General features: G+C 33.0%; 1 protein-coding gene across 1 annotated transcript in view; it reads left to right on the top strand.

Annotated features, from left to right (window-relative positions):
• Positions 1-12577, top strand: part of PTPRN2 (protein tyrosine phosphatase receptor type N2) — a gene marked incomplete at its 5' end in the record, with an annotated part of 573168 nt that overhangs the window by 450264 nt on the left and 110327 nt on the right. Inside the window, 2 exons of the mRNA XM_039345638.1 lie at positions 2668-2862; positions 3812-3853. Of these exons, the coding sequence (XP_039201572.1) occupies positions 2668-2862; positions 3812-3853 (237 nt within the window). The remainder of the gene's footprint in view (positions 1-2667; positions 2863-3811; positions 3854-12577) is intronic.

Here is a 12577-nt window from a genome sequence, read left to right as displayed (position 1 = left end):
AAAAGAGTTTTTTTCAAATTACTTGTTTCTCTGTTGTAAGAGCTTGGTTTTTATTGTTCAAATGTTTCAAGCTTTTGCCCTAAATATTTTTTGTACTTCTATAAAATGTAAGATTTCCCAAGATAGATTGATTGAAGAAATACAACTTGACTCCCAGCTACAGTAAAAATCAGAAGTAAAAAACAGAAAAAAATAATAATAAATACAAGGAACGAAAGATGGCAAACATTTGGCAACAACAAGAAGTAAATCTATAATACCCAGTAGCTATTATAGTACCCTTGTTAAAGGCCTGGGCAAATAGCCAGGACTTCAAGATCCTACAAAATGCCAGCAATCTGGGGATGTCAGAAGAAACATTCCATTGGAGGCAGATGTTTGTTTTTAGATGATGCTCTTTGTGGTAAATAGGCACTCTTTTGTTTATTGTTTATTTAGTGTACAGCATATTACATAGACTGGCAATATATATTAACATTTCACCTAAATTAGTAAACCCCAATAAAATATAAATGTTAAAAAGTTCTATGTTCAAATACCAATGTCTAGGCCATCTAACCACTGAAGTGCAGCATTATTTCTATTTTAAAAAATCAGATCCTGGACTGGTATATGCCCTCAGTTTACTGCTGGTCCACGATATAATCTGCAGTCAGTCCCAGTGAGGGGAGGATACTATGTGCCCCATTTATACGTAGAGTCCCAGCAAACACCACCTGATGTGTGAATCCTATTCAGGATTTTCCACTGCTGACATGGCAGTTCAAAGCCTGGGACTTTTTTTTTAGGGTCATTTATATGTCTACCTTTGTCTTGGCATTCAGCAACCCATTTGGCTTTTCCATTGGGAATCAGTATTAAAGTTGTTGTGCAGATGTTGTGCAAGTGCCAGGGGGGGCTTCCTGGATTTGAGTCTTCCAGCTGATAAATGAGGAAGGTCAGTATGCACTGATAGGAGTGAGTTGTTTATAATTTTTCTGTATTCTCTCACTAAAGCATCTTGCCTATCTTTGCAATGTCTATGCTATTGGTATTTATTCCTTTTGTATTCTGTCTTTCACTTTAGGAATATAATGCAATGAATGGGGCTACATTTCGCTCCTCAGTACTCTACATTCCTCATTTAGTCCTTCTAGAAATATCCTTATGAGATAGATTAAGGTCAGGGAAGATGATTGGTATAAAGTTACTTAATGGGTTCCATGACTGTATGAAGATTTGAACTCAAAATCTGACACACTGATTTTGTTTTAAAAAAATACTGACAGTAAATTTAGTATTAAGCTCTTTTTGTGGAGCTAACATATTTTATGCACAAAAAATAGAATTGTTTCTAATGAGCTGATTAAGTGCTAGCTAGAAATCTACCATTATAACCATTTTTATCAGAATATCATATACATATACAATACTAATGGATATACATTACACACTGATACAATATACTGTAATTTAATAGAAAGGGAAAGATAATGTTACTCCTGTAAAGAATTGTAAGTTTTGCAATCCAAATATACTTGATAAAGCCATATAAGTGTTAAAATTCTATCTAGTCAAAATACAAAATAGGTTTCTATTTTGACGGGGAATAGATGGGAAGAAAAATAAGAGAGATGTATAAAGAGTGATTGAAAGTCATATATATGTGTGGTGAGATATAAAATAAATGACTATATGAATAGTTAAAAATAAAATATGATTCTAAATATTGTAAAATGCTCTTTCATTTCTTATTTGGACTCATAAAAACCAAGAAATTTGTATTTCGTCACATATTGAAAAGTTAAGGTGGGAAAATTTAAAAACAGTGACAATAATATATTTTTCCACTTCATCTGTGTTTAGATAATTTAAGATCATCCATTGAAACACTGATTAATTTTTTTCAAATATTATTTACCTAGTAGAAATTTTATTCTGGAAATGATAAAGTACTTTTCTTAATTTGTTTCTTGCAGCAATTTTCTTATGCTAGATATATCTGTGGTTTATTAGGTCTAAGTACCATTTGTTTGGGTAAATTTTAAAATGTAATATAATAGTTCTAATTATTTTCATGAATCAAAGTTAATCAGAATCTGTATTTGTGACTCTATAGATTCTGCTGATTTTAACTTTAGTAAATGCAGTCTATCATTAGTATAAGTTCTTGGTAAAATCAATTATGTTTCCTAATTCTTCGTATGCACAAAATTTGTATTCTGTAATATAATTGTTAGGATTTAAAGTAGCATTAAATAAATTATTTGACTTTCCCAACTCATAGTGGATCATGTTAAATTGAAAGGGAGCAGATAATGTGTTAAATTTATTTTGAAGAATACAGTGGATATTGTCTCCGTAACAATTTATTTCAGAGTTTTTCTGTTGAAATTATTGTTGAATGGTCATATTTCAGCCTTTGATCTGTATATTTTTCAAATCTTATATTTTTTTAAAAAAATGACAATTATTAACCATGGAAATGTGGCTATAATACTGGTTGCAGTCCTGCTTACAGATACATGGAAATTTCGTGTTTTTCGACTGTTTGGAGCAGAGTTGTACATTCCATCTTCAGAACATAATTTTGCATGTATTTAGTTTAGAGCAAAAGTTCATTTTATGTTTTCACAGTTGATTCCTTCAGTGCTAAATTTTAATCCTGTGTTACTTTCTGTTTCTCAGGAATTATGCCGTCAGCGTATGGCGGTGAAAACATCAGATTGTTCAGAGCCTCTTCATGCTTCTCGTATTAATAGCATATCTTCACAGTTTAGTGATGGACCTATTCCAAGTCCTTCTACTCGAAGCAGTATTTCATCCTGGTGTGAAGAACCAGTCCAGTTTAACATGGACATCTCCACTGGTCATATAATACTGGTAAGGCATTGAAGCAGCATTAACCTTTTATTTGAATTTATTTGAACTATAGAAAGCATAGCGCTATATAAAATATAGCCAATCTGGATTTTTAAATCAGCAACATCAGCTAATTAAAAATATTTCTTTGATGTATTTATTCTGGTTTCTCTTCTTAATGTAATATTAATCTAATTTCTATCGTGGATGTTGTGGAATCTATAAATTGTAATAAAATCTGGTTCTTATTAGAGTAGATAAAACTTAATAAATGAATTTTAACTTTAAGGTTTAAACTCCTACAATGTTTACTATTATTGCTTTCATCATTTTAATTTTAACATTTCTTTATTGGCAAGTTTTTATTTTTATTTTATTAAATTTATTCATAATGAATCTGGGCAGCTGCAGCCTGTGATATATGGGATCTGCCCTTTCTCATGGAACAATGATGTCTAATTCCAGTCATAGATATATGTTGGGATAAGTGATTGTTAAAAAATCTTCTGTACATATTTTGAAGCAGGGTTGGAAACAGAAGTCATTTGAAAAATATTTCAAGATAGTTTCAGATAGTCCCATAGAAAAGTTAATGTTCTTAGGGAATAGACTGAATGAATGAAATATAATTTGTACAAAGTCATATTTTGAAATATGAAAGAGTTCTAGGTTTAAGTCACATTGATAGCCCAAACATGCCTATTTATGTAATTGAATGAATACTATAATATTATGACACAAGTTTTCTATAATTATGAATGAATTTTGCCAATGGAAACTCTTATTAAGAATCCAAAGAAACTCAGATCCTCTTGCATTATAAGAAATTTGTTATCTCTTTTTCATAAGCAACTGTTCTATTGGTCCAAACCTACTTTGGTCAATTTTTTAAATTATTAATTTGATTTAAAAGAAGCCAAACAAAGTTTCATCTTTTCTTGTTAAATAACTTCCACAATTTTTGTTTAAGGTGTATGCAGTATTCAAAACAGGCAAGGATACTTCAGATGTGGTATGGATACCCTTTTTGTATTTGCTGGCTGTTCCTTACAAAAGCTATGCCTTTTCCTGGGCTGCTTAACCTGATTGCTGAGGTGGTAGAAAAGTTTCCTGAACTTAATAATATTTCAGGATTCAGTATATTTTCCATCAACAAAGGATTTGGAGGATACCAGTTGTTCATGAGTGCTATATCAACCATGAACATGGACACTGCATTTGTCTTTTGTCTCAGGGAAGATGCAACTGATTTGAAATTGGGAAACACTGATCTTTGCTCCATGTTATGTATAGATCACTTTCTGATTGTTATGAAATTCTGCAGTGTAAGTCCTTCTTTGCAGTAAGGGAAGGACATATATCAGTCCATTTCAAATGCTACATAGATACAGTTTGTTTTCAGAGGTCTCTTTGGGAATTTTCTGAGAATCTGGAGGATAGTTCAATTTAGACTTTTGTTTAGTGGAATGAAAGACTAGGCATAGATTGGGTAGGTCTGAAATGGACTTTTTAAAAGTTCAATCTTCAACCTACACAGTGGTGATTTGTGTTGCAGACAAGGAATATTTTGCTGCTGTTATTGTGTCAATTTAAGGAAACGATATTTGTCAAAAATACTGCAAAACGGTTCTGAAGAATTTTCACAGCATTTGATAGACAAAACTTTTCAAATCCAACATAAGCTTTACACCGGCTGGGCAGTGAATGGAACATCTTGTAAAGTGATCTGGAATATTTTAAGTCTTTGAAATGAATAAGGTCCTCTGGGTGATAATTCTCAGTTGGATCCCTGCCTCTCATGATTTGTTAATGATTCAGCAGCTTGAGTTTGAGCAGTAATCAATGCTTTTTTTAAAAAATGAAAGTGTATTTCTTCTATCTCTGAGGAAGGAGATAATGCATCCAATTTGCTCAAGCAAGTGACTTGAACAATCTTCCTTTTCACAGAAATGTTGCAGGGAAAGTGGTGGGCACGTAGTTGCAATGGATTTCAGAGTAAGTGGGTTATCTGAACCTTTATAAGTCACAATTCAGGACAGAAAGCAGCTTGGAAAAGGTATTGGTTTCACTTGGGGATAACCTCCAGAAAAACCAAGTTTAGGGGAAATTATCCTCTGTTCCTCATTGAGTGCTAAGCAGTTTTTGATACTGTCAACCTTGTTATCCTTCTGGCCTATCTCTAAAGCATTGAAGTAGGATGAGAGTTCCTGAACAATCAGTTCCAGTTGGAAATCAGGGGGAGAGGAAGAGAGAAGAGTTTTATCTGGTACCTCTGCTTTGGGGAAAGACTCAGATATTTCTTTGATATTCTCCTATAATTTTTAATATTTTATTTATTTATTTGATTTTTATCCCATCTTTGTTACTTTGTAAATAACTCAAGGCAGCAAACATATACAATACTTCTTCCTCCTGCTATTTCCGCCCCAACCCTGTGAGGTGGGTTGATCTGAGAGAGAGTGAATGGGGGAGCTTACCTATCCGCACAATCTTTGGTAGAAATTTTGCCAATAAATATATAAATAAATATGCTTATGGTGTTAATATGTGAGCAACATACAACTAATTTGGAAATGGAAATTTTACATATTTTTACATTTTTCTGATGAATTTAACATTAAGATGGTATCAGTTCAGTTGAGTGAACCTTGTTTTTTAGATTATCAAACAAATGTATTTTGCATTAAGTTGTTAGGATTCAGAAAAAGTAATTATCATAAATGATAATATATTTTGTGAATGCTAACTGGAAAGATATGTGTGTGTCTGTGTAGAGGGAGGGAAGGAGGGAGGGAGGGAGGGAGAGAGAGAGAGAGAGAGAGAGAGAGAGAGAGAGAGAGAGAGAGAGAGAGAGAGAGAGAGAGAGAATGAAACAAATATGATTAAATTTAAAATAAATATTCAGGAAAAAAGTGGTATGCTCTCTATACATCTTTGAAAGATCAGCAAAACATCTGTTCTTATTAGAAACAGTAATAGCAATGTTTAAGGACATTTTTTTTCTTTTTTGAAACACCAGAAAAATATGTGGAAAGGGAACTTAAGAAAGTCCTCATTTAACGATCATTTTTTCTTTTTTTATTGAAAAGTTTTACAAAAAATTACAAAATATATCCCAAACCCACCCACCCTACCCCCCTATCCCCCTACCCCACTTCCCAGAGCTGAATACAGGGTAATAAATATAATAATCATAATCTAACTAACATTAACCAACTATATAGATAAACAAATATAGTGCGCTTTAACTCTCTTTTACATAAAATTTCCACTATACTAAAATATTATTATTATTAATAATAATAACAATAATAATATTCTAAAATTTATTCATAAAATAAATGGAACTTTTTAGTCCCATATTTATTCTGAATATAATCTGTCCATTTTCTCCAAACCAAAATGTATCTTTCTTGTGAATAATCCTTCAAATAAGCAGAAATCTTAGCCATTTCTGCTAAGTTTGACACTTTAAGCATCCATTCTTCTATAGTAGGCAAACAATCCTTCTTCCAATATTGCCCTACCAGCAGCCTTGCTGCTGTTATTAAATTCAACATCAAATTAATTTCTTTAGCATCAACATCTACTATAATACCCAACAAAAATAGTTGAGGAGTAAACTTTATCTTTCTTTTAAAAATATTCTGAATGTTCCACCAAATTTTAATCCAAAAAGCTTTTACATTTCTACAAGTTCACCAAATATGAAAATAAGTTGCATCCAAACTACCACATCTCAACATTTGGGCTGCAAGTTAGGATACATACAAGACAACTTTTGAGGATCCAAATGCTATCTATAAAACATTTTATAAAAATTTTCTCTCAAACTTTGAGCTTGAGTAAATTTTACATTTCTAACCCAAATTATCTCCCACGTGTCCAATAGAATCGGCTCTTGAATATTTTGTGCCCATTTTACCATACAATCTTTAACTAGTTCCATTTCAGAATTCAATTCTATTAAGACATTATAAATTCTCTTTATATGAACTCGAGTTTGATCTTTAACTATTTTATCAAATTCGCATCCTCTAAAGTAATACCAATCTTTTGATCTAAATTCCACCTAGCTAACAATTGATTATATTGAAACCAAGAGTGTACAATATTTTCTTGTTTCAACTCGGCTAGAGATTTTAGTTGCCAGTCCTTCCCTTCCAAACTAAGTAATTCCTTATAAGAAATCCTATCCAAATTCACTCCTCTAGATACCCCCTCTATCACGTGTCCAGGAATCCCCCAAATTGGAATTTTATAATTTGACCTATAATAATACTTCTTCCAGACACGTAATAAAGCATTTCTTAAAATATGAGATTTAAAAACCTGATCTACTTTTTTATTATAAATTAAATATGCATGCCATCCATATAATAAATCCCATCCCTCAAGAAGAAGTATATTTTTATTTGTTAATTTAAGCCAGTCGCTAATCAGAGTTAAAGCCACTGCATCATAATACAATTTTAAATTAGGCGCCTTAAGTGCTCCTCTTTCCCGTGTATCTTGTATAATCTTAAACTTAACTCTTGGTTTTTTCCCTACCCAAATAAACTTATTAATACCCTTCTGCCATTCCTCCAAGTTGGCATCTTTTTTTAAAATAGGTATCATTTGGAACAAAAAAAGAAACTTTGGAAGAACATTCATTTTAACCGCTGAAATTCTCCCCAACAAAGATAATTGTAATTTTTTCCAATCATTTAAATCCTTTTGCACTTTTACCCACAATGTCTCATAATTATTTTTGTATAATTTAACATTAGAAGCTGTAATATATACTCCCAGGTATTTAACCTTTTTCACTATTTCAAAACCTATTAGTTTAGCTAACATATCCTTTTCCTTCATAGACAAATTTTTCAGTAATATTTTAGTCTTATTGTTATTAACCTTAAAACCTGAAACTTTCCCATACTGGGTTATAATTTCCATCAAATCCCTTACCGAATCTGTCAGTTGAGCTAATGTCACAACCAAATCATCAGCAAAAGCTCTCAACCTGTAATCATTCTGTTTTATTTTTATTCCCTTTATTGTAGTTGATTCATGAATTTTAATTAATAAAATCTCCATTGTTAAAACAAATAACAATGGGGATAATGGACATCCTTGTCTAGTACCCTTTTCAATTTTAAATGTTTGTGTTAATCCTCCATTAATTATAATTTGTGCTGATTGTTGTTGGTATATAGCCTTAAGAGCATACAAAAAATTATCCCCAAAATTCATTTTCTCTACAACTTTCAATAAAAATTGCCAATTTAACTGATCAAAAGCTTTTTCAGCATCCAAAAATATCAAAGCCGCAGGAATTTGATTATTCTTATCCAAATACTCAATTAGGTTAACAATTTGTCTTACATTGTATTTCATATATCTTCCAGTTATAAATCCAGATTGATCACTATGAATCAATTGCTTCAAAACTTGCATTAATCTATTTGCCAATATTTTTGAAAAAATCTTATAATCTGTATTCAAAAGAGATATAGGTCTATAATTCTTAGGCTGGGTCAAATCTTGATCCTCCTTTGGGATCTACGATATGAAAGCCCTTCTCCAAGATGGAGGTACTTCTGCCCCCAGCAAAATACTGTTAAAAAGTTCCTTCAATGGTTCTATCATTTCTTCAGATAACATTTTGTAATAAATTGCTGTTAATCCATCTGTACCAGGAGCCTTACCAACCTTTAATTATTTGATTGCCAAAATAATTTCCTCAGAAGTAATTAAACAATTCATTTCATCTTGTTGATCATTAGAAAGTCTAGGAAAATGTGCTACCTGTAAGTATTTTTCTATATCTAAAACTTGTATACTTTCACTAGCATATAACTTTGAATAAAAATCTAAAAACCTCCTTTTAATCAGAACAAGTTTCAAGTTATGACAGTACTGAATGAATTTTAGTCGTAGCCAGTTCTCAAAATTGTGACCACTGCATAGTGACTATTGCATGCTCATGTGATCAAAAATTGGCAGCTGTCCCACATTTACAATCATAGAATGTGTTTCAGCTTCTCCATTCTACCTATTTCCTCCAGGTGCTGGGCAAGGACTAATAGCCACCATCTTTGCCCAGGGAGCTTCTGCCAGCTCCAATTTCCTGCCTCCTCCCTAGCTGGGTTTGGCAAGCTCCTTTCAACAGATGGGGGCCTGCTACTCTCCAATGTGCATTATAGGGTTGTGCTCTCACCCAGCATCTGGATTTTGGGCAAGCAGCAAGAAGAGCATGATGAAGGTCAGCTGAAGAGTGAGGGGGGCTGCAGAGGTAGGCAACAGTGGTATGTTGAATAGCTAAAAGGGCGCAGAACTGGGGAGTTTATGGGTGGGGGACTTGAAGCTGAATCTTGGCTGCTAAAGGGGGAAAGAGGCAATAAGATGGAGCCAGCAGTTCATGCAGGGGAGGAAAAGCATGAGGTCCTAATAATGGTATGATCCTCATCCAACAACAACTGAGACTACTAAAATTGTATCACTAAGCAGTGCAACCAAAAAATATTTAACTACCTCTTTGCTTAACAACAGATTTTTTTTTTATCCCAATGAGAGGTCATCAAGTAAGGACTACCTGTATTTTATCCAATGATCATCTTTCCTGCATTTAATGAAGCATTTTTTTCTCTTAGTTTGGGGACAGCTAGATAGCTACAATATGTAATAGCCAATTTTTTCTGTTATGTATATTGGTCCATTTCAGAAGTCTGGCATATATGCACATTCTGCCACCAATTTAATCCAGATATTAGTCTTTTGCAACCCCACATTATCCTAGGTTTTATATACCTGAAGAGACTTCTTGCATCCATTCCAGATGACTGTGAGGTAGAGATAAAAGCCTTTGTTCTTTTCTTCCAGCAAAGAAAAAACAGCATGGGGAAGAAACTTGTTTATTTTTTTGCAGCTCTTTGGTTTTCCTTCAAAAAAATAGAATTTTCCTATATATTTTAGGAAATTACCTGTTTATCAATAGAAACATTTATTAATATCTTAATATTTTTGACAACTTGAAGGTTAAGTAAATCAGAAATCCTAAACAAATCCAATTGTAGGTAGACTGTTCAGCATATTATGAGAAGACAGAATTCTGAGAAATGGAGATTGCTTTCTCTTTTCTGTATTTATCAGATGAAAGCATATTTTTTATATTTTTTTACTACATTCAAGAGTATGTACTGATTTTTACTTTACCTATTAAAGTGGCTTAGGTAAAATGATATCTAGTCATAAACATACAGTACAGGTAAAAATCCAGAATACATAAGTGTGTTATGCTATTATTATTAATTCCCAACACAGGAATATATCCCATCATCATGATTTTCATTTTTTTTCTTCAAGTAAGGTACCATTTAGTGTTTGCTTGGACTATAGCTTTGGTCTCTTCCCCTTTTCATTTTTGAATTGAATTTAATATATCTGGCTATATTTTTCTTGCATTTTTATAGGAACTTCCTTGTTCCTAGAAATATAATATTAAAATAGATTGTCATTATAAACCTCTTCAGTAATTTATCTTCTTATTAATTAGTGTCTCCATTCTTTATCTCTTTCTATTTACCTTCCCACCTTTTGTATTTTCCACTTTTCAAAGTAAACATTGTTTTCAGTCCTTTTGGACTGTTCTTGTTTTTCCAAATTTCTTAGAGAGTTATTTATGGTAAAGTTGTTGGGTTTATAATATCTACAAAAACCTGAAGCTTGCTTAAAATATGATGATACATTTCTTTTATAGAGAACCGTTGTTTTGATTGTAGGTAAATTAATTAGAAATAGAGGAAATTATTGTAACAATATACAACTACAATACTTTAGTAAACTAAGAAAAATATGATTGAAAACATAATGGAGAAATTCTGATTTCAATTTTTAAAATCCTTCAGCTTACAAATACTTTCTTACATATACAGACCCACAGATAAACAATGTGACACTATTGGATCTTTGCTGACAATGGACCAAAAATAATATCATGGATGCTAAACACATAGCCTTCAAAATCCAGCCTTAAATCCAGCCCAGATCTTTAAAGACTTCTGCTAGCATTTCAAATTGATTGTTTTAGAATAGATAGAATACTACTTTCACTTGTTTTGCCAATACTTTAGTAGCCAGATTTTGCATCAGTTGCAAACTCTGGATCATTCTAAAGGCAGTCCCATGCACTTATTTAGATTGCTGAATGATGATGGACTACTGAGACCAAATTCAACTTTTCTAGATAGAATAGCATTGGCAAACTAAGTGGTAAAATCTGCTGGCTATCATCTTAATGCAACTTCTGTTAGGTGCATAGTTCATAATTTAGAACAGGCATGTCAAACTCGCGACGTCACGTGACGTTGCACGATGTATCGCGACTTTTTCCCCATTGCCGGCAATGGGGTAGGCATGGTTTTGGTGTGATGCATCCAGCCTGTGGGCCAGCAGTTTGACATGCCTGATTTAGAAAATACATACCCTCAATCAAAAAAGGTTATATATTACTTCATATAGAACTGCAGAATTCCCTTAAATTTCAGATTCAACCTTACCCAAACTGATTCAAAAGTTCCATATCCTTTTTACAGTAAAATGTCAAAGCTGAGTGGTTAAATTGGGTATTTTCAGAATACTAGTGACACTCATTTTTTTATAATCTCATGTTGATACTGAAATATTGAAAAGAATAAGTGATAGATGAGAGTTATGTAAACCTGATTGGTTAAAGAAGACCTTGAATATACAGTAGAGATAATCCCTAACTTAAAAATTAGTATTTGATTTTCATGTTTCTACTACAGCTTATTTGGTTTGTTAAGCATCATGTATGATCTAGTCAATACAGTTCGCGTAGTTAGTAAATTTTGATTCACCATAAACTTTGTCCAATATATGCTTCCTTTTTTGGAGTCATATTTCAAAATCTTCTAAATCTGGGAAGTTGTAATGGAAACCACATTAATACAATGCTTACTCAGGGGCATAGCTGCCATTGTGCCCTGGCATGTATGGACAAACCTAATTTCTTTGTCTTTTTCTAAGCAGTTAAAATGTGTGCAAATACAGTGTCTTTTTCACAGAATTTTGAGTTGTTCGGTCTGGAGGTTCGGTTGGTTATCCAATCTGACTGACATACAGGCTATTATAGTTTATTGAGAAAACTGGTTTAAAAGAAGATATGGCTTGGTATGATGTGTTGACTGAACTACTGAATGTGTTGTACTAATAAAAATGTAGGAAATCCTATTGATATATTAGGAAGACTCTGAAAAGCAGAGTGTAATCCAGAATCCTATGTCAGAAGGGCAGTTATAAAAATGAACAAAAATAAATGCAGTAATCTATGCATACATATTGTGTATTTTTTTGAAGTTTTGGAAGACTTCCAAGGTAAGGAGAGGGCTGCCTATGGACAGGACAGCAAACCCAACAGAGATGGCAGGGCCAGTGAGCCCAGGGAAGCAAGTCCAGCAGGGACAGTGGAGTGCAAGAGAGCCAAAACAGCAGCGATTGGGAGGGGACATAGGTGGGAGGGATAGTTGAAGAGGGGGGTACCTTATCAAGACTCGGGGCTGGGAGGAACCAAGCAAGAGTGAGTTGGATCAGGGTGGATCCTCGACTAACATCTGGTGGGATTTGGCTAACAATGGCAACTGGGATTGCCAAAATTGCTATTGATAACAGCTATTGCTATTGCTTATTGATATGATGTCGCATTTTATGACCATATCACTTAGCAAGACAA

Source organism: Crotalus tigris, unplaced genomic scaffold (genome assembly GCF_016545835.1).
Source record: "Crotalus tigris isolate CLP2741 ecotype Arizona unplaced genomic scaffold, ASM1654583v1 scf7180000017969.2108049, whole genome shotgun sequence".
Lineage (NCBI taxonomy): Eukaryota > Metazoa > Chordata > Lepidosauria > Squamata > Viperidae > Crotalus > Crotalus tigris.
Note: the sequence above shows the minus strand (reverse complement) of the source record. Positions and strands in the feature narration are given on the sequence as shown.